Source organism: Sebastes umbrosus, chromosome 11, assembly GCF_015220745.1.
Source record: "Sebastes umbrosus isolate fSebUmb1 chromosome 11, fSebUmb1.pri, whole genome shotgun sequence".
Taxonomy (NCBI): domain Eukaryota; kingdom Metazoa; phylum Chordata; class Actinopteri; order Perciformes; family Sebastidae; genus Sebastes; species Sebastes umbrosus.
In genome coordinates, this window is record NC_051279.1 from 19,066,275 (window position 1) to 19,088,994 (window position 22,720).

Here is a 22,720-nt window from a genome sequence, read left to right on the forward strand (position 1 = left end):
TAAAAACAAGACAATATATTTTGTGACATATGATCTATTTGATATAACTTAACAGCGTGTGTTCACAGGTCACCACCTCACAGGCCTTCCAGTGGCTTTCCCAGCTCCGGCATTGCTGGTCTGAGCAGCAGCGTCACTGCTTCGTTAACATCTGCGATGCCCAGTTCCTTTACTCATACGAGTATCTTGGAAATACGCCGCGCCTAGTCATCACTCCCCTTACAGACCGGTAACTACTTATCAGTTTTCAGTCTGTGCATGTAACATTTCAATACATTCGCTACATTCAGCATTGCTAAACAGCACATTTGTGTCTCTCTGTGTGCTGTGTTGCCATGGGCATGTTTAGGTGCTACATCACCTTAACTCAGTCACTCCACCTGACCATGAGTGGAGCCCCAGCAGGTCCTGCTGGAACAGGGAAGACTGAGACCACCAAGGATCTTGGCAGAGCCATGGGCGTCATGGTGTACATCTTCAACTGTTCTGAACAGATGGACTACAAGGTGTCAAGTCATTCAGCAGACAATTCCTAGTTATTTCCTTTTTGGACAGTTTATGTCTCGATTAGATGTTTCAGTAAACATATATGTTTAAATGTAATTTTTGTTCATGTTCAGTCAATTGGAAATATCTACAAGGGTCTGGCCCAGACTGGAGCATGGGGCTGCTTTGACGAGTTCAATCGCATCGCTGTGGATGTTCTGTCAGTGGTAGCAGTGCAGGTCAAAACTATACAGGACGCCATTCGCTCTAAAAAGAAAAGGTAACCAGTTGAAGCTGTATACATGAAGCTTTTGTGCTGTTAGAAAAGTGTTAACTCTCTATGCAACCTCACAGGTTCCTGTTCTTGGATAAAGACATTGTCTTAAAGCCCTCTGTGGGGATTTTCATCACTATGAACCCTGGCTATGCAGGCAGGACGGAGCTACCGGAGAACCTCAAGGCTCTTTTCAGGTGAGAGTGATACAGTTACTTTATTTATAGTGTGCCTTTACTCAGCATGAAGTTTATTGTCTGCACTGTCTGTGTCCTGCTGTAGACCCTGTGCCATGGTAGTGCCCGACACAGAGCTTATTTGTGAGATAATGCTGGTGGCAGAGGGCTTCCATGGTGCTAAGCTTTTAGCCAGGAAGTTTATCACTCTGTACACTCTCTGCAAAGAATTGCTCTCTAAACAGGTAGGAGAAAAGCACTTAATAGCACTGTTATATTTCATAATGTTGGATTAGAACAGAGAGCATCAATAATAATGCCTCACAGCTATACCTCAGGAGTACAGCGATGCATGAAACCATTCAATAAATCTTAGTGCTTTGTATGATACGATTTATAGGAAGTGTAAACCCAGGAATACACATCTTTACTGTCTATTCTCGTTTTGTCTATTAGGACCACTATGATTGGGGTTTGCGTGCTGTCAAGTCTGTTCTGGTCGTGGCAGGGGCGCTGAGAAGAAGAGACAAGAGTAAACCGGAGGAGCAGGTGACTTGCAAGTGTATGTCATCTCACAGCCACAAGAGGAAGACTCCATAATCTATAAGTGCATTTTACTTCCCAGGTGCTGATGCGTGCACTGAGGGACTTCAACATGCCTAAAATTGTCACAGAGGATGTGACAATCTTCTTGGGACTGCTGGGAGATCTGTTCCCGGGCCTGGAGGTAGAGAGAGAGAGAGACTGTGAATTTGAAAAGGCCATCCGAAAGACCACACTGGAGCTCCGACTCCAGCCTGAGGAGACATTCATCCTTAAGGTTTGATATGATATGGTGTATACCTGGTCAATGCTTAAAAAAAAAAGAATGAAATAATCTATTTCTAAACATTTATTTTGTCAGGTGGTGCAGTTGGAGGAACTCCTGGCAGTGCGTCATTCTGTCTTTGTTGTTGGAAATGCTGGGACTGGGAAAAGCCAGGTTAGATGTGATTGCCTTAAAGGGATAGTTAGATAGAAGCAGACAAGAGTTACCGCACGGAACCAAAGCAATGTACTGCTGTAGACTGGGCCAGCAGCAAAACATATTTTAGCCAGCTTAAAGAAAGGCTTAACTAAAAAAATCAATATCAGTTTAAGTGTACGCTATATTTAGAATATTTTCGTCTGTTTATCTTGCCATCAGAAGGGGAACTGAAACCTTTGTATCCATCTGTGCTCTCGCCAAAGCCACCAGACTCCTTCGAAAAAAAATGTAATTTTACCTCTTGGAACATGGGGGATGCTGGTCTACTGCCGCCTTGCCCGGTTAGTTTGTTTGTGCTATTGTATGACTTTGGTGAATCCAAACTACCCAAAGACACGCAATACCAAAAACGCACTAACTGATCGAGGCAGCGGTAGACCAGCAACCCCTGTGATCTGTGAGATGAAACTACTGTTTTTTTTTTTTCAATAGAGTCTGGTTGCTTTGGCAAGAGCATAGATAACGACTTCAGTTCCCCGTCGGAAACATAGACTGTATAGCCGTCTCATGGCAAAATAAACTGGTGAAAATATTCTAAATATAGCGTACACTTAAACTGATATAGATTTTTTTGGGACATTGACTAATGATAAGTTCCTCATACAACCCCACTTCAAAACATTGAACATTGAATGTCTTGAACGTTTTTTACCTTTTCAACAGATATTGAGAGTTCTTCATAAAACGTATGTAAACTTAAAGAGGAAGCCTGTGTGGAATGACCTCAATCCAAAGGCAGTAGACAGAGATGAATTGTTTGGCTTCATCCATCACGCAACTCGAGAGTGGAAAGACGGTAAACAGAGCTCTTTTTCTAATGAGAATAACAACATTTAAAACGCATGAACTCGTGCTAACTCGTACTAGATGTAAACAGTTCTAATACCTTGTAATCTCAGTTGTTGTTTGTTGTTGTTGTTCAATCTCTGTGTAAGGTTTGCTTTCATCACTGATGCGAGAGCAAGCAAACATCTCCCACATAGGACCTAAGTGGATTGTGTTGGATGGAGACATTGATCCGATGTGGATTGAATCACTCAACACAGTGATGGATGACAACAAGGTACCTCCCTCCTGTTCACTCATACACTATTGTACAACACATAGCAACCAAGGTGGTATAGATAGAAAAAGATGTTTCTTTCCCCCTCCTTCAGCAATCACTTCCTGGAGTGTGAGTACTTAGAGGTCTTTTCCCAGAGCGATGAATCATGTCACAGTGATCTTGCGCCTTTGAAATATTCTAAAGCAAGTCTGTCAAACCCGATGAGATATGAAGGTGTTTTCCTTGTCGTTTGGGCAGAGTCTTGTCCGTCATATTGGCCATGCAAATGCTATGATATTTCGAAACCGTAATGCTTCATAACATCTTTCAGGTCCTGACTCTGGCCAGTAATGAACGTGTGCCGCTCACTTCATCCATGAGACTGGTGTTTGAAATCAGTCACCTGAAGACGGCCACTCCTGCTACTGTGTCCAGAGCAGGAATTCTTTATGTTAACCAACAGGACCTGGGCTGGAACCCGTGAGTCACACAATATGTATTCACATAATTTCGAGGCAATGCTGTTTTTGTATTATCTTCTGTATCATGTGTAGTGCATGTTGCACCAAAGTGACTCAGAAGACAAAAGGACACTGAATCAGATCCTGATCAGATCAGCACAGCAATATTATAAAATGAGTCCTTCCTGCTCAGGTACGTTGCCAGCTGGATCGACCAACGAGAACGGCAGACGGAAAGGGCCCACCTCACCATACTGTTTGAAAAATACGTTCCTCGTTGTCTGGAACAGATGAGAAACACCTTCAAGACCATCACTCCCATCCCAGAAAACTCTATGGTGCAGGTACACAACACACAAGCACGTGCAGCGAATTTATTTCTTCCTTTGTATCCTTATAAAGTCACGATGAAATAATTATTTTCTTCTCATTCAGACACTCTGCACTTTGCTTGACTGCCTTCTAACGCCAGAAAATATTCCATCTGACTCTCCACGGGAGCTCTACGAGACCTACTTCACCTTTGCCTGCATCTGGGCTTTTGGTGGGGCCCTGTATCAAGATCAGGTATTACCGATGAAATTGTTTAACAATTCTATTTTCATATCAACGTATATGTAGCAACTATAGAGAACTACAAGAATGAGTCCTAAAACCCTGGAAATGAGTTAGCATTTTAGCACTTCCGGTTCCCTCATCTCGAAGTCAATGGGTTTTTGGTTAGATGCCTGAAATAAGGTCTGTTGTCAACACGTAAGAAATTCGTAAGTAAATATCCCACTTATGAATTTTGAAGCTTTTACATGTTTTAAGGCGGTTGCTAACAAGTGGCTAAATGAGACTACTAAACGTCATCACTCCAAACACTAGTCCACCTTTAGCTTAGCGGTGGCGACGTGAAGTCATGCCACCGTGAACGTAGTTTGTTTATAGCCAAATGTTAGCTTTTTTACTTCTGGCAATTGCTTTCACACTTCAAAAATCATAAAGTGGTGTTCATTCGTGAAGATTATCTTGCTGAACAAAACGTGTAGGTATCATAAACATTTGTTTGCCACAGAGCTTATTTTCTGCAATAATCCAAAATCCAATAGAAAAATCCCATTGGCTTTTTTGTTGAGGGAACCAGGGCAATGCTAACTTACGGGTTGGTCAACAAAAATACGTCCTCCCTGCACCACTCTATTAGGACAAATTTGGTGAATGAGTTTTGACATGACAATGACACACTCTGCAGAAGTGTTTATGTTACAATAAAGCTAATAAAGCTTTCTTGGGTGTTCAAAACCCAACCGTTGTTCCTTGACAGAAATTATACATTTTTCATAGAAGAATGCATAACATGCAGGCAGAATCAAGGACTGCTGGACAATGGTATTAGATTATTTGATAATACTCCTGTTAATAGTCCACTTAATTGTCACTCCACTTACTCCTTGATTTGTCTTTGTACTTCTGTCAAGAACGTATAAATATAGGGTGATGCGCAATATAGCGCCCTTTGCTGACAGATATATCAAGACTGTCATCTGTCCAAGAATAATATAAGCTTAACTGTCGATGATTTGGACTAATGGTGGGGTTGTTCATTGAAATTATATGAATTAATGCATGATATTATATCTTCAATGATATATCCAGCTCTATGATTACCGGGTGGAGTTCAGTCAGTGGTGGACCAAAGAAATGAAGACGGTGAAGCTGCCAGCACAGGGGACAGTGTTTGACTACTACCTTGACCCTCAAAGCAGACGGTTCCTGCCCTGGACTGATACCGTGCCTCCGTTTGAAATGGAAACTTTTACACCGTTACAGGTATGAACGTATAAGCTGCTATAAATATGGGAGAGTAGGACCCTTCACTTCAGAAACACAGACTTTTCAAAGCAATTTGACAAATAATCACATACATGATCACAAGAAACCTTAAAGAAAAATAACCAACAATGAACAATACAGTCATATTAAAAATGTATGTATGCCTCAGTGAACATAATAAGAGAGGGTAAAGTCCAATCACGAGGTTATGGCAGGGGTGCTAGAATGGATGATAGGCTTTCCACTGTGTCTGATTACCATCTACTACACCCCATACCAGACTGTGTGGGGGTGAAGGCATGAGCAACAAGGCTTGAGCTATCACCCACGCTCTATTGTCTTTCTTTATGCTCCTGCGTACAGCTGTGAATGCTCCAAAGGCTCTTGCTGAGCCATAATTAGTGGGGTTTTGTTCTGAGCAAATGATGCTATTATGACAGAATAGTTGTGGTGTACTGGGGGAAATACAAGAAATTATAAATCACATACAATTCACTGAACACATGTCTGTCAATAAATCACACTCAAAGAAAGCCATAATAACTATGTATGTTTCTGCTCTCTGTCTTCCTGCTGTTTCTATGATTGCAGGCTGTTCTGGTACACACAGCAGAGACTGTGCGTCTTCGGTACTTCATGGACTTGTTGCTGGAGAGGAGACAGCCAGTGATGCTTGTGGGGAACGCTGGAGTGGGAAAGACTGCGCTTGTCAAGAACAAGTTTGACTGTCTGCCAGAGAGTTACATGACAACAAAAGTACCCTTCAACTACTACACTACCTCCCTCATGCTGCAGGGTGAGCAGGGTTTCTTTAGTACTGACTAGCACATCAAGTAAACTGTAGCACCATCTGCTGGTATTGATAAGATTCAGAAAGAGTGGAGGGGGAGAAAACTTCACCCTCTGGTATTATTGCACTGATTACTTTAGTTATATGACATCCCAACATTTCCGAGGTTGGTTTGACTAGTGTAAGATTATTCTAGCTAGTTATTGTATGTGTGTATGGGTAACTGTAGTTGGGTTGATGCTTTTTGTGGTTTGCTTTCTCTTGTAGTGATTCTTGAGCGACAATTAGAGAAAAGAGCAGGCAGAAGCTACTCCCCTGTGGGCAACAGAAAGATGGTCTACTTTATAGATGACATTAACATGCCAGCTGTCGACAGTTATGGAACAGTGCAACCTCACACACTCATACGTCAGCATCTGGATTATGGGCACTGGTGAGAAGACCCCACACACTACAGTTTTTCAGTTGTGTATTTGAGTCTTATGCCGCCACATGAAACAGCTTGCCAAACTATGGTGTGTTCTGCTTATTAAACCAAGCCGTCTTTTCTTGCTCGCTGTAGGTATGACAGGCAGAAACTGAGCCTAAAAGAAATACACAATACCCAGTATGTTGCCTGTATGAATCCAACTGCCGGGAGCTTCACTATCAACCCCAGACTACAAGTATGTTTCCAATTTAAATTGCCCTTGTACCAGATTGTACCAGCATCGTTTATTTTTCAGTGCGAACTGTGAAGGTTTTAAGTATAGTATAGCATAGTTTTAAGTAAGTATAGATTAAAGTATGTGTGAATTATTGCGCAGCTTGTTATTTTAAACTCCCTTTGACAGAGGAACAGATTATCCGTTCAAAATGCTGTCAAGAATCTTGAGTCAACATGTTTTTAAATTGTATCTTCATCTGCAGAAACTTCAGAAACGCATTTCACTTACTTGTTTCCAGAGAAAAGGATTAGCATGGAGAAGAAGTAGCAATTACAAAGCCACAAGGAAAACTCATATTATCGTAAATCTCCTGTGTGCTTTAGAGCAGAAACAAAACCTGTAACATAACATTTTATACTCAATTGGCAGCATGGTGAGGATGTATTTTAATGATGTAGGAACTGCTAAAAGCCTGTAACATGTAGTTACATATTTCCAGATAAATTATTTTTTATTCAAAATGAATGCCGATGTATTTGAAAATTTGGGGGTTAGATTGAACTCGTCCCTAAACTACCATTTTTTAATAATTAAAATTATACACTGCTGTAGATTTTCTGAAGGTTAGTTGTGCCTTTGTTCTCTACAGAGACATTTCTCAGTGTTCGCGGTGAACTTTCCTTCGTCTGAGGCTCAGATGTCGATCTTCAGTCAAATCCTGTGTGGCCACCTGAAGCAGCAGCTCTTCAGTCCGCTGGTTCAGAGGAGCGCTGTAGCTGTGGTCCAAGCTGCCATTACTCTTCATCACAAGATGCTTCACAGCTTTCTGCCCACAGCCATCAAATTTCACTACACATTTAATCTACGAGACCTGTCTAACGTCTTTCAGGTAGTACTGATACTAGTGAGCAATTTTTACAATTTGAATCTTTGAATGAAAAGTGACATTTTTATATGATTATCTGTTATTCAGGGCATCCTCTTCGCTGGGCCTGACAGTGTGGAAGAGAGCACTGACCTGGCACTGTTGTGGCTCCACGAGTCCTGCAGAGTGTACTCAGACAGACTGGTAGATGTCAAAGACCTGCAGCTCTTCCGGAAGCTCCAGATGGAGACTGTGCATGCATGCTTTGAGGTGCAACACACAATCTGATAAAACAGTGTAAACAGTATATATTGCTGTACTTCACCTTCAGATAACAACATTGACAAAAATGATTTATTATGCTTGTCCTCTTCCAGGGACTGGAGGACAAAAAGGTGACAAAGCAGCCCCTCCTCTATTGCCACTTTGCCCAAATGGGCGATGAAGCCTCCTATGCTCCTGTTACAGACTGGGCTGCACTAAGGTCCGTCCTCACTGACGCCCTGGAGAGCTACAATGAGCTCAATGCAGCCATGAATCTGGTGCTGTTTGAAGATGCCATGCAACATGTGTAAGTATAGTTGGTTCACATATTATTATAATAATTATAATGTTCATAGTGCACTTCATAAAATATTTTCCTTTGATAATGTTCCTGTTTGCACCCAGAATTAAACCTAAGACACTAAACACACACCAACTAAAAGAGCTTATAAACAACATAAAAGTAGTAAGAAAAGCAATTTTATGAAATATAAAGATGGCAGTTTAATGCAGAAAGGGATGTTGTTAAAAGCCTCCTTGCAGCTGATGTGGAGATGATATATTTAGACAGTCTGTATATATTTATAATATTTGGTTGGATAGAGTTGTTTCATGGCATAACATAGATTGTGTTGTTACCAGCTGTCGCATCAGCCGTATCCTGGAGTCTCCAAGGGGTCACGGCTTACTGGTTGGGGTCGGGGGCAGTGGGAAGCAGAGCCTGACCCGTCTGGCTGCCTACATATCCTCTGTGGAAGTCTTCCAAATCACTCTGAGTAAGGGTTATAGCATCCAGGACCTCAAGGTAAATATTGATGTTGTTACTAGATTGCAGCCAAACAGAACATCAAGCACAGTTTCACTTCATAAAATATGCTTTTATGAAAATATATAACCTTTAAGCGTCCTGCTTGTAGTTACAATCCTTCACAATTCACTAAAATGTATTTAAAAAAAAAATTCCAGATCAATTTTCCTTCTGGCTGCATGCAGGATATTGATGCAATTCAGTTTTATTCCGCTATTGACACGTAAAATACTTGTCAGATACTATTTAAAGTCACTGGGATATGTTTCAATATCTCATTGATGAAGCAAGTTTGTCAATTTAATCATTTAATAGCCTCTTTAAAAAATCATGGCGCTATCATGGGACTTGCATTATCTCATTGATTATTGTTGATTTGAAAGTCGTCTTGTGGACTCCATATCAGTGTGAACATTATACAGTTTCCATTCAAGGCATGTGTTGTTTTATTTAGATGGATCTGGCAGGCTTGTTCGTAAAGACTGGAGTGAAGAACCAGCGTGTTGCTCTGCTCCTGACGGATGCACAGATACCTGATGAGCGGTTTCTGGTCATCATTAATGACTTACTGGCATCAGGTGAGACCTAGAATTCACAATAATCATATTGTGTTTCAGCTACGTCTGCCTGAGAGAACATGCCTGTTTTCATCATAGATCACCATTTCTTCAATTATTAAACTTGTTCAGTCTTTGAAATCATTCTGAAATTATAACATTGTACAAAGAGTGAACATTGATCACTACAGCTTGTCAAACTGGGATTATGACTGGGCCTTTCCCTCCAGGAGAAATTCCCGAGCTCTTCAGTGAGGAAGAGATTGAAGGCATTGTGTCGGGTGTGAGAGCTGAGGTCCGAGCCCTCGGACTGCTGGGCAGCAGGGAGAACTGCTGGAGATTCTTCACTGACCGAGTTCGACTACAACTCACGGTTTAGTCTTTCAAATATTCCTTCTAAAGAAATCATTATACACCAGTGCTTCTAGCCTTATCAGTCTGAAAAATTGAAATTACTAAGGTATAATTGCTCTTTCACTTAGGCAGATGTCTTGATATTGTGTTCAATTATCTGTAATTTCTATTCTGTGATGATGTCTAGGTGAGCTGCTTTCTGTCAATATCTTAGTGTTTCTTCTAAAGATATTGTCACTTTTAGGATAGAAGCAATAGTTATTTTCAGTTTGGTTTTACAAGGGTTTCTGAGTCCAAGGGTGGTAGAATTTTTCTTAAAAAAATAAAGTTAATTTACACGACAGCAGCAAAATAATGCATGTTATAGCCTGTTGAAAAAAAACTTTTTTATGGGCTTCTTAATTTAAGAGATGTTTTTTTACTTGACTTGAATATGAGGATTATATATATTTTTGGAGTAACATGTAGCGGCCGTTAATACTTATTGCATTTCAGCTGTATCCTCAGCTAGTCTGTTGGCTGCTCGCAGAGAATAATTCAGATTCTGTTAGCCATTGAAGTGGAGGACACATAAAATGACCCACACAAATTGGAAGCACAAATCAGATCAATGTTGTGCTAGATGATTTTGATAGCACTTGAATGTGCCTTCACAGCCGACACGCACAACAAGAATTTAATGAGAAAATCTTACACATACTCTGTATACCGTTTGAGCTACGAAATTAAAAGCACAGCTGCTGTGTGGTGTTATTGAATATGTTTGACAGGCTGAATTAACAGAGCCAGACAAACTGGGGGGTTAAAAGGAAGGAAATTCTTGTCTCGGTACACATGTATGCCATCCAGCTAATCTTCGCGCCAGGGCCTCTGGTAGCGTCACCGTCTGCTCCAGCCAACTGGGAATGTGGCTGCCTGTACGCATGCCAAGGCGATGAGAGTGGGGGCACAGAAGGCTGCCAGTTATGGGTTTCCCTTTTGGATGCATCTGCGATATCTACGACCTGTGTTGATTTTCCTATGTGTATATCTTGTCATGCTCCAACATGGGGATGCATGTTTGTACAGACCTGTTTGTGTATGTCTGCTTGGGTGACTCTTTGTCTTCCTGCTTCCTTCTTTGTAGGTGGTGCTGTGTTTGTCTCCCGTTGGCAGTGCCCTTCGCGTTAGGGCCCGTCGATTCCCTGCTCTCGTCCAGTGCACCACCATTGACTGGTTCCATCCTTGGACCTCAGAAGCTCTGCGGTCGGTCAGCTACAGGTTCATCCAGGAGATTGAATACATTGAGGTCAGGCCTTTGAACCCATGTGCTTTATTTCACCATCTCTCTCATCATAATAGTCAAATTCTGAATGAAATGGTTACCGTGTGGCTCCTTGCTTTCCACTGCACATGTTTGAGCTATGTAATATTATTGCAAATAACAGTAATAGCTGTACAGTATCTTCCCTAGGTTTGCTTTGTACCCCCTTATTCCAGACCGAGTTAGACTTTAATGAACACCTTTTAATTACTACAGTGCAGCTGGATTAACTTTTCCATAGATCCTTCATCATTAGTTCTTAGCTGAGGTGCTGACAAATTGCTGAACACATGCCTGGAGACTCACAGTGAGTGCAGGCATATCATTGTTTTCCATCATAGCAGTGAGACGATCACAACCCGGGATCATTTATGTTAATGAGAGAAGAGTGATTAAGCACATAACGACCCTCTAAGGAGGCACAGCTGTCACAACCAGGAAGTGTCATCACAGATGTGAACATGTGCCAGACTATTACTTTCCACTGTTTGTGTGCGTGTGTGTGTGTGTGTGTGTGTACATCTGTCAGTGTGTGGATGAAGCTGTGGTATTATTAGAGCATTAGTACTGTGGTAAAAGTTGTAGAGGCAACTTCAGCACTAGAGGTAGGAGGTGGACTTGAGTAATGGTTGTAGCAGTAGATACAGTAGACCAGTATTCGAGCATGGGGGTAGTAGTTAGCTAGAATAGTAGCAACAATTAATCGATTAGTCGATTGAGAGGAAATAAATCTGCAACTATTTTAATAATGAATTTAGTCATTTCTTAAGCAAAAAATGCATTCATTATAATGCTGTCATTAGGGTTGTCACTAGGGCTGTGTATTGGCAAGAATCTGGCGATACGATACATATCATGATACAGGGGTTACGATTATTATTATTATTGTTATGATTATTGTGATATATTGCGATACTGTAAGCAAGGCTATACATTGCGATTCATTAAATCTAATTTTAGGAAAACCGTCATTGTATAAAGAACACAACGCCATATGCATAAAATCTGAGTTGCCATTTTTTACTTTTTTATGCAGTCAGAGCAGTGGGATCTGCATTTGTATTTATCGTAGTTCCTGTAATATCCAACACCATAGCACTACTTTGAGAGGGCACATACACTGACAGGGCTCTTTGCAAATTAAATAAACTATTGACTGAATTAATTTTGCATGTAAGCTATTAATTAAAAATCAATACAGAATTGATACAGTATAACAAAACATAATATTGCGATATTCAATATTTTTATTACACCCATAGCCGTCACAATATCATATTTTCACTACGCGATTATATTGTTCATAAGAATTCACAATAACGATATTATTGCTATACCTATAGAAAATTTGAAAAAAAAATATATATAATGCTATCAGTCAAATTCATCTTTGTTTATTGTGTGTTTTGTCTCTTTTTTGGCAAATGAATTGCACTCAAATTAAGAGTGTAGGGAGGTGGAGAGAGAGTCTGTAACCATAACTGTGCAAAAGCATGATTTAAGAGGCGCTGAATTATTTACACAATATTTTTATATTAAATTGTTTTGGATTGTTGGTCAGACAAAACAAAATATATGAAGACACTACCTTGGTCATTTTTTTTGTTATAGACAGTTATAGAAAAGTTCAAACAGCACATTATGTGAGACATTACTGCATATTTAAAGTCATTAATGGTTGTTTATCTTCTTAAAGAGGCTGGGAAATAAGAAATGATCATCTATTTAAAGTTAGAAATGCACAACCCACTAATAGTTACACACGGCCAATCAATGAGAATTTCTTTCGCATCTCAACTGAACATAGCATGCTTTGTCAAAAAGCATTATGTCAAATCTTAATTAATAATGATTTTTTTCCTACTGGCTCCATGATCATTAACAATGTTTTTTTGTGAGTTATGGTTAGGTTTGATCCTTGTATTGTCTGCTCATTTGTTTTTGCCTTAATTGATCGCTAACTGTATGATTAATAGAGGCTCTGTGTCATTGAGCACCATATGATGAATACCTAGTTGGAGTGTAGTACAACAGCCGCTGTAGACAGTGTTTAGAAAGTTGGAGGACATGGGAGATAATGTAAACGGTGTGCATGTTTTACAAGCTGCATGTCAGTAGTCTAAACACATTATTTTCACAGAGGTTTCAAAGCCTAATCATTCCTGCTAGCTGCACCGAAATTCCAGATTGAGTAAGTCAGGGCCAAGTAAGATGGCAAAACTTGTAGATGAATTCAAAATTTATGAAGATAATATTTCAGTCCCCATCAGGTTGGGGATGTTAAACTCTACTCAATTCAGCTCACCCCGTTCTCCCCTCTCCCCCCTTGTCTGCTTATTTTTACAGCCTGCCGTCCAGGAATCCATCAGTCTTTTCATGGCCTACGTTCACACCAGTGTCAACCAGGCAAGTGAAAAATACCAGCGCAATGAGAAGAGGTACAATTACACCACCCCCAAGAGCTTTCTCCAGCAAATCACCCTGTACAGGAACCTTCTGGAGAAGAGCCGGGCTCAGCTACAGCACAAGATGAACCGGCTTGACAGCGGCCTTCAAAAACTCCAAACCACTGCTGCTCAGGTAAACGTCTTTATGATATACTATAGTAGGGGGGCTAAAATTAGGGTTTGAGGTAGTGAAAATAGGAATAGTAGTAGTTTTTGATTTAGACAGTGTGGGTTTTCCCCTGACATTAAGTGCATTACACATTGAAGTATGTGTAATCATTTTTTCTCTGTTTTAGGTTGAGGATCTAAAAGCTAAATTGGCATCCCAAGAAGCTGAGCTGACCTTTAAAAACCAGAATATTGAGGCTCTAATTACAAAGATTGGACTGCAGACTGAGAAGGTTAGCAGCAAAAGAGAGGCTGCGGATGTCGAGGCACAAAAGGTAAGATATTTTATTGCATGTTGGTTGTCATTCTTTTTTTAGTATTGCACTCTTCATACCACGCCATTCACTACATGTACTTTTTTGTGTCATTATGGGTGCTTTTGTGCAGGTTGCCGTCATCCAGGCAGAAGTCTTAGTCAAACAGAAGGACTGTGAAAATGACCTAGCCAAGGCAGAGCCATCGCTGACAGCTGCCACAGCAGCACTGGACACCCTCAACAAGGTACTTCATTTTCTCAAACAAGACAAAAATCCATCAAATCTTCAGTTATTCTAAAGACAATATAATATTTATAATTATTCTTTAGGTGAATCTTACTGAGCTGAAGGCCTTTCCAAACCCCCCAGCGGCAGTGATCAACGTAGCAGCAGCTGTGATGGTTCTGCTGGCTCCGCGCGGTCGAGTGCCTAAGGATCGGAGCTGGAAGGCGGCGCGGGCCTTCATGGGCAAGGTTAAGCTGTCATCATGTCAATCACATCTGCCTGATTAATGCCAATCTAATTTGTGTGTGGGCCTTGACCCTGGCCCTGTCGAGCATCTCTCCAATGCTCACATTACATCTGGATGGCTCTATGAATATGCTCACTCAGAAGGGGAGCAAGTGTGTCGACCCGCTTCTCAACCTCTAGCCGCTATTAATGCAAGTGGAGCCATAAAAAGATGTATTTGGTTTTTAAAAAGCCTGCAGAATTTAGCATGGAGATAAATTATTTCTTTTCCAAAGGCATATTTTTTTGTCATTTTAAACCTAGAAGGTTTTTGAATGTATTTATTGGTTTATCAGAATTATTTGATAAGTTGAAAAATGTATATGTATCTGATACATACATACCTTTTTTATAAATGTTTTTAAAAAAAAAACATAAAGGACAACATCAGGCTAAAATGGTTATTTTCACTGGGATCCTTAGCGGTGGGTGTAGGTGGGCAACAGGTAAAAAAAAGGAAAGAGAAGTGTAGAGAATGACTGATTTTAAAGATAAAGGTTGTTTTTTTTAAAACCTTTTTACATTCAGGATGATATTTTATATTTTACTTGCATATTTAAATGCATTCATGTAAGACCATGATGAAGAAATATCACGCTATAGAGTCTATTTTCTTCCAGATCACATCCCTGATCATATTGTGCACCTATTTAACAATATATGCAAAAAAAATAAACACAAAAAAACTATTTCTTTGTAGTTTTATATCAAAATCCAATCATCTTTTCCACCTATAAAACAAAATATGACTTGTGCATACAAAAGTTAGTACCAACCACTTTCAACCAATAATATCATGACATCCATTCATCAATCAGTCTGCAACTTTTAGTGACAAGTGTAGTTCGGCATCGCGCTACATTCTAAGACCGCCCGCTTTTTAGTGGTCCAATCAAATGCGAAGGATTTGATTTAAATCCATCTTGTAACTGTACATCGCTCAAATATTCTGTTTCACTGGGGAAAACATCACAGTACAGAAGCTAAAGATGCTCTAACTCCCATTTCTCTGGGACTTTAAACAAAGTATAAGTCCATACCAAGTCCATTCATACATTTCACACAACAACAGAGATTATATAATTTGTGTGGAGTTTAGTGGAGAAAGAAATTAAATTACAGTATAATCCTTGTCATGTGGGACTGTCTCTTGTAAACATAGTATTAAGTTGTTTTGATTTGTAACATGCTCTGTATTTGTCTCATTTTCACGTTTTATTAATACGTAAATTCTTTGTGACAGCAACTGATTTTAGACTGGTATCAGCCCAAAATGCCAGTGCAGGTATTAATGTATTCCCTGTATTTTTGTGTACGTCTGTCAGGTTGATGTTTTCCTACAGGCCCTGGTGTCATATGACAAGGAGCATGTCCCTGAGGTCTGTTTGACTGTGGTAAAACAGGAGTATTTGAGAAACCCAGAGTTCCACCCTGATCTAGTTCGGACCAAATCTACAGCTGCAGCCGGTCTCTGTGCCTGGACTATTAACATTGTCAGATACTATGAGGTCAGGCAATGTCTTCAGATAAGTTGTAGTTATGATAAATGTTAATAGATTTCTTTTTTCTTTTCTGCAAAAAGGTTTGTTCTTCATTAAATATGCCTCCTTTTTTCAGATTTATTGTGAGGTCATTCCTAAGAGGCAGGCACTATCACAAGCTAATGCAGAACTAGACGCAGCAACAGCCAAAATGTTAGCAGTTCAAAAGAAATTGGTGGTGAGTGCCCTGTTATTATTATACTTAATTAAGTCACTTAGTCTAAAAGCTTGTTTTTCTTAATGGTGTCTAATTTCCATGACTTTCTTTGGTTTGTTTCTCCAGGATCTTGATGCAACCCTCCAGAGCTTAACAGCTCAGGTTGAAAGGGCTACAGCTGAGAAAATCAGTTGTCAGGAGGAGGTAACGCGTACCAACCAGACCATAGAGCTGGCCAACCGACTGGTTAAGGGCTTAGAGGTAAACAAGGAGAGATAGAGGAGTTTGTTGGTGTCATTGGGGCTGACCTGGCATAAAGTAAACTGTCAATTTGCAGGAGGCATCCATGGAAAGGCGCTGGTAAATGAATTGCATCAGTAATCTGGACTAGAAGTTGTTATGTCCTGGCAAACTAGCCTGACAGTTGTGGTGTGAGTAGAGCAGGCAAAGGGAAATTTTACAGCCTGGCCCAGCAGCATGCTGGGGACTTGTGAGACAGGTAGTGAGGGCTGGACCACAGAAAACGCATGGCTGAACTGGGCAACTGGCTGGCTGAATGGTTTCCAAATGGAGAGGGGAAGAGAGATGGCAATAACACTGCTCTCAGCCAGTGCAGTAGAGAGGTCGTGCATGTAGAGAATGTGTTTCTGTATACGTAAACTGTATACATGGGATGTGTGTGTGTGCGCACATTTCTGTGCTCATGTACACGCACAATCTCTAGTTTGTGTAATAATAATAATTCATTCTCAAAGATGTTTTAACAAACTGAAAAAGTATCAAGGGGAAGTTATGGAATATGAATATATAAATGTTGAATGTTGCATAAGTTTGTATAATTTGTTGAACATTATATTCAACTCTTTTGCCTTCTTGTGCATGCCTTTTTTTCAAGCTCCAGTATCTATTATCTTTATGGATGCTAATATGAAATAAAAGATGGCCATTGCAGTGGCCATTTTGCAAGTTTTCTTATTCCAGAAAATAAATGTGGTTTGCATGGAACAGCTTGGCTTTTAAGCATATCAAGATAAATGTTTTGTCTTTATGGCATTGACCTGGAAGCAATAGTGTTCAGACTAATAAATCAGGCCGTCTATATTTAATCATTAACTTACCTCAAAGCCTCAACAGCTGTTGGAAATTAACAATGTCTCACCCCAGACTGAGTGATATTACAGGCAATCCATAATGCATTAGAGTAAAATTATAGTGATTTTTAACTGTCTGAGAATTTATTATGTGACATATTCTAGATCCACAGCCCCTTGTAAGAAAATGCCATGCATGATTTATTGTTGTAGTGCTGTCACAGTCATAGTATTGAAGGTTTAAATGAATGCTAAATTGATGCAGAGCGAATCTACAGCCAAACATCCAAAGCTATTTTAAGGGAATTGCTGCTGTATGCTTTACTGCTTACATTTTCTTAATTCGTACAATAAATGAAATGGGAAGTTGCCCAGTGCGTACATTTCCCTGCAGTGTAGGTTCTTCGATTTAATACCATCTTCAGATGGGCTAGAAGGATTGTGTCTCCTGTGTATTTTTTAAATGATATTAAAGCCCGGTCTTTGTGTCTTGCAGTCAGAGAAGGAGCGCTGGTCCCAGGCAATTGTTGCATATGAAAAGCAACAGAAAACCCTGTGTGGTGATGTCCTCATCACTTCAGCATTCGTCTCTTACATGGGTTACTTTACCAGACAGTATCGCGTGGAACTCCTTAACAACGTGTGGATCCCTTTCCTTCAGTCCCAGAAGGTAAGGCTAGTTTTGCGACAGACTTTGTGTTGTTTAGACTGCAGTTGTTTAGAGAGTAAAAATGATTCTCTCTACAAACAGCCACAGCAGAGTCTGTGAACTGGAGCTCATCGTACTGCCAACAGTGCTCCAACAAGAGTGACATCACTCCTCTGTTTCTGTTCCAGGTCTCTGTACCCCTGACAGACGGCCTGGATCCAATCCTCATGCTTACAGATGATGCCACTGTGGCTGCCTGGCATAACCAGGGCCTGCCAAATGATAGGATGTCCACCGAGAACGCTTCCATCCTGACCACCAGTGAGCGTTGGCCGCTCATCATCGACCCACAGCAGCAGGGCATCAAGTGGATCAGAAACCGGCTAGGGCCAGAGCTGAGGGTGGTGCAGCTGGGACAGGAAGGGTGAGAAGGGGCTGTATTTTGATTGCAGTTACAATCACTTTTTTAATGTTTCAGTTTGTATTGTTTGTTGTTGCTTCTGTTGTAAATCCATATTTTTTCAGAGGCTAAAACCGTTCCCTCTACCAACATCCACAGGGACTGCTATGGTGGTATACAAATGTGCATGTCCAATCATTTGTTTCACCCATTTGTATCCTTTTTTATTCCGTAGGTATCTAGATGTGATTGAACAAGCCCTTGCCTGTGGTGAAACCGTTCTGATAGAGAATCTGCCTGAAAAAGTAGACCCAGTCCTTGAGCATCTGCTGGGTAGAAACACTATTAAAAGAGGAAGGTTAGTACTGAAACATTACATTTACATTGTTGTACTTAAAAAGATCAAAGATAAAAAATACACTTATTTATTTTTTTTAAGGTCCTCTATACGATATTCAGAGCATTAATATAGCATGAAAAAACTATTTGCTATGTAAACATAAGAGGAGTATTGTCTACCTGAGCAGAGAATGAAGTCTCTCTCCCTCTGTGTTTGTTGTAATCTGAGCTTCTCTTTCCTTTGTTGACATCGCCGGGCCGGCCGCCGTGCATGTTTATGCATGTGAGCTAGCTCACACTCGCTCTGCACTGCGCTCACACAGCGGTTACAGCTGATAACGCTGTCCCGACAGATCCAAGCTCCGGTTCCCCACCAGGTTAACACTGTCATCTCTGTCAGCATTGTTGCTGTTGTTTTCACTGTTAGCGCAGTTAGCACCAATATCTGCAAGCCGTTGCCATGCGCAGGCAATAGAGATGCTCCCAACCTCACATTTAGCACCTTTAATCCATATTTTATCAGGCAGTCTCATTGAGATTATCATCTCTTTTACAAGAAAGACCTGCGAACAAGAAACATTCACAAGAACACAAACAGCAAAAAAGAAACAACACAACTACACAATAACAAGGAACTAAAAACAGTTACAATAATCAAGAAAAACGTCAGATAATAAAGCTTCAAAATCTCCCAGTGGGATGCACGACTCTAGTCCGAGGGTAGTTTGTCAGTTCATTCCATTTAATACAGTAGGTGCATAGTACCTGAAACCAGTTCGTAGTGCGAGCATGAGGGATATCTATGGTTAAGTAGTTACTGGATTGTGTACTGTAGTTAATAGATTTAAATGACAGAAAAGATGCGAGGTAGTTTGGAAGCTTCAACAGTAGAGCTATATAAATGAATAACATGAGATGGCAATTTCTTCTTGACTGTTAGCATTAAACCAGCTACCAGTAGTAAATGCTTTGTTTTGTTGAAGCTACACCAAAAACATTTTAATCAATGTACGTTTTTTGTATCCCTGCTGATACACAAGTCGATATGCCCCCAACTCGTCCCAATGTGTCTGTGGTGGTAGACAATAGGAGCAGATTTGCCAGATGGTTGAATCTCACTGAGCATTGAAACACCAGTAAGACATGAGTGAATGCATTATTATTGCCCACTCTTTAGATTATAAATGAATTTGCAGCGCGTGTCCTGAATCCCTGAGGCCAACGTATTGATTGGCCCCTCAAGACGGGTGATAGATGTATATTTGTGTGTTCATATTCTTTAGGTGTGATGAATATTGAACAGCTGAGCCTCAGTGTAAAAGCTGAATTGAGGACAGTCATGGTTATGTATAAGGACTCCTGTCTCCCACAAAAAGATGGGCCTGTAACGCACTAAATTCAGTGGTCCTCCATCATTATGGCAAACTCAATGCTGCTTCAATAATTTCATAACGCTGATAAGTGATTTGCTGGCATTTGTTTGAATTCATTTATTTGGAAACAGAATAATAACATTACTGACTCAACTTTACACTCAGTAAGATGACTTGTTGCATCTGGATTATTTTAAATCATAATGTGAGGACATATATGCGCATTTTGTATCATTTAATTATTACCTATAATGCTAATTAAATTTTATACGTTTTCCCCAAACTGCCACTTGTTTTAAACACCCTAAATCTATCTGATGTCACACCTGATTTTCAAACATGACCACTGCTACGTACTGTAATCCACTTCACAAATATAACCGTGCCACCAAAATAGCTGCTCTGTAATTACCTTTGTTCGGTTACCAATTACCCTCAACAGGCAAAATCCAGCAAATTTCCTAAACGGGACAAGCAACAGCAGCATAAATAGAAAATACCACATATTGACATTCTGCTTTGACTTCCCACTCAAAAATGTGTACATCTTTCTTGCTCTGATCTATGCATGACCATGAATATTGAATATCTTTGGCGCATGTTCATTGAACTTCTTCTGAAATCCTGTCTGTCCAGACGTTACAATTCATCATAGTAAATCTGATTATAAGTTTATCCCTTGTAGATGACCCACACACTTGTTTCTGTCGATGATTAATACAACCTGCTGGGGCAGCCATGATGGATCTGGTGGGGATCCACAGCTGAAGTTCATTAATAATTGGAATGTTGTAGAGTGTGAAGTAATGAATACTAATTATTCCTTTCATGGCTGACGGAAGACTACAAGCCAATCCATCAGCAAGGACTTTAATTTGGTGGAGTAATGGTTCTATCAATAGTACATTAATTCTGGCTTGTGAAGATATAGAGTTGAACCAGACCCAGGCCATGAGGAACCTGTGCCGTAAAATTGGGGCCTTGCCTGACATCCAAGGGGTAATTAGAGAAAAATGAAAAGCCACCAGGTTCGTCAAGCCATCGCTAATTTAATTGAAATGCAGGAACAGATAAATATTGGCTGCTGTGGTGATAATCTTTCATAATTTTTCAAAATTATTTGTCTACAGTGTGAGTGACATTTGGAGCCGGAGTGAAGTTCTTTCCTCTGTTGAGGTTGCAATGCATGAAAGTGAGAGGTCGATGAGCTCGGATGCATAAGGACAAATATTCTATAGAATCATCATCATTTAATCATAATTGAAATGGCCTGCACTGTCCTTTAAAGGAAAGCACTGGTGATATTTCTAATCATCTAGTCGTCATCCAATCATCATTCATGTTTCACTTTCTCACTTTGAAAGTCTATTGATGGGAAGAGCAAATTTAAATCTGCTGCTGTTTTTGCAATCAGATTCTTTGTTCTTGTCAGGCAGAGAAAAAATAATTACTGCTATGTTTTCAGCAAAGTGGTGTTTCATTTGTAAACAATGATTCTAACCTTAAAAGCTCACCTTTGACCTTGTAAATAGTAGTTTCACAAACAATACAAACTCAAATCCCATTTACTTTTTTCTGAAGCTTTTAACTAGTACCAGGTTTACTCAGTTGTCATGGAGATGGATCTGTAAACACACAAGCTCAGTAGCTGTTAAGATTTCCTCCTTAATACTTTTAGGACTTCTTGTCCATGCAGCCTTAACAGTTAGGCATGAATACAGTTTGTGCTTATTTCTTTGAAGATGAAGAACATGGTTTAAAGCTTAGAAAAAAGCTAGTAAGTTGACGTTGAGTTTGAATTGTTTTGTCAAATAGATCTGCTGTGCAGTAAAGTTTCAGTTAATTACCATCCACAGCAGCAACACAGAAGAGTTGTTTTACATATTTTGAACAGTGAGCAACCTCCTGGTCTGAAATGTGAAGCCAATGCGTTCTTTCTAACAGCCAGCAGGGGGCGACTCCTCTGGTTGCAAAAAGAAGTCTGATTGTATAGAAGTCTATGAGAAAATGACCCTAATTCTTACTTGATTTATTACCTCAGTAAACATTGTAAACATGAGTTTATGGTCTCAGTGGCTAGTTTCAAGTCTTCTTTAATTCAGCATGATGTTCATTTAGTAAATTATGGTCCCATTTAGAGTCAAATAGACCATAAAGCAGGGTATGCTTTAGGGCGTGGCTACCTTGTGATTGACAGGTCCGTTCTGGGAGTTGTCCGTGTTTTCGTTTTAAAACTTGAACCCTTTCACAGTGTGTTTTCAGTGCATGAAAGTTAATTGTTACATTTTGGTTGCCTAAAAAATGTCTTATTCAGCATTCGGTTGTACTTGGCTCCAACCTCTCGTGTCACTTCTGGTTGCAAAAAACCAAGATGGCAATGGCCAAAAACCAAGATGGTGACGGACAAAATGCTGAACTCGAGGCTTCAAAACGTCAGTCCACAAACCAATGGGTGATGTCACAGTGACTAAGTCCACTTATATACAGCCTATGGTATTAAATACACCTCCTGTACTGTAACAGCTTCATAACAAAATCAGGTGGTGTACTGTTTGTTGTTTGGTAAATTTATCACCAGTGACCTTTAAACAGCACAGCAGTCGACAAGTCCTTATTGGCTTTCAACTAATTTTTTAAATTGTACTCTCCTGTTATCCAGTTACATTCGAATTGGGGGCAAGGAGTGTGAGTACAACAGTAACTTTCAACTCATCCTCCACACCAAGTTGGCCAATCCCCATTTCCCTCCTGAGCTCCAGGCCCAGACCACCCTCATCAACTTCACAGTGACTCCTGTGGGCCTGGAAGAACAGCTGCTGGGACAGGTAGTGTCCCGGGAAAGGCCCGACCTGGAGGCCCTAAAGGTGAATCCTTAGACTGTTAAACCTACTGTAAAGCATTTGTATTGGTGAT

At 40.2% G+C, this 22,720-nt stretch overlaps 1 protein-coding gene across 1 annotated transcript in view; it reads left to right on the forward strand.

The window, feature by feature from the left end:
- LOC119496599 (dynein heavy chain 11, axonemal) overlaps nt 1-22,720 on the forward strand; it is a 44,746-nt gene that overhangs the window by 13,052 nt on the left and 8,974 nt on the right. The window contains exons 32-66 of the mRNA XM_037784008.1: nt 69-229; nt 350-506; nt 621-766; nt 841-957; nt 1,043-1,181; nt 1,393-1,485; nt 1,562-1,756; nt 1,841-1,918; nt 2,627-2,759; nt 2,899-3,026; nt 3,340-3,488; nt 3,663-3,813; nt 3,905-4,036; nt 5,111-5,284; nt 5,879-6,083; nt 6,345-6,510; nt 6,640-6,742; nt 7,374-7,613; nt 7,698-7,859; nt 7,967-8,160; nt 8,496-8,658; nt 9,116-9,239; nt 9,449-9,591; nt 10,699-10,860; nt 13,222-13,455; nt 13,619-13,765; nt 13,878-13,991; nt 14,077-14,220; nt 15,583-15,765; nt 15,875-15,976; nt 16,082-16,216; nt 17,543-17,716; nt 17,884-18,119; nt 18,331-18,453; nt 22,467-22,671. Coding sequence (XP_037639936.1) covers nt 69-229; nt 350-506; nt 621-766; nt 841-957; nt 1,043-1,181; nt 1,393-1,485; nt 1,562-1,756; nt 1,841-1,918; nt 2,627-2,759; nt 2,899-3,026; nt 3,340-3,488; nt 3,663-3,813; nt 3,905-4,036; nt 5,111-5,284; nt 5,879-6,083; nt 6,345-6,510; nt 6,640-6,742; nt 7,374-7,613; nt 7,698-7,859; nt 7,967-8,160; nt 8,496-8,658; nt 9,116-9,239; nt 9,449-9,591; nt 10,699-10,860; nt 13,222-13,455; nt 13,619-13,765; nt 13,878-13,991; nt 14,077-14,220; nt 15,583-15,765; nt 15,875-15,976; nt 16,082-16,216; nt 17,543-17,716; nt 17,884-18,119; nt 18,331-18,453; nt 22,467-22,671 — 5,412 coding nt within the window. The remainder of the gene's footprint in view (nt 1-68; nt 230-349; nt 507-620; nt 767-840; nt 958-1,042; nt 1,182-1,392; nt 1,486-1,561; nt 1,757-1,840; nt 1,919-2,626; nt 2,760-2,898; nt 3,027-3,339; nt 3,489-3,662; nt 3,814-3,904; nt 4,037-5,110; nt 5,285-5,878; nt 6,084-6,344; nt 6,511-6,639; nt 6,743-7,373; nt 7,614-7,697; nt 7,860-7,966; nt 8,161-8,495; nt 8,659-9,115; nt 9,240-9,448; nt 9,592-10,698; nt 10,861-13,221; nt 13,456-13,618; nt 13,766-13,877; nt 13,992-14,076; nt 14,221-15,582; nt 15,766-15,874; nt 15,977-16,081; nt 16,217-17,542; nt 17,717-17,883; nt 18,120-18,330; nt 18,454-22,466; nt 22,672-22,720) is intronic.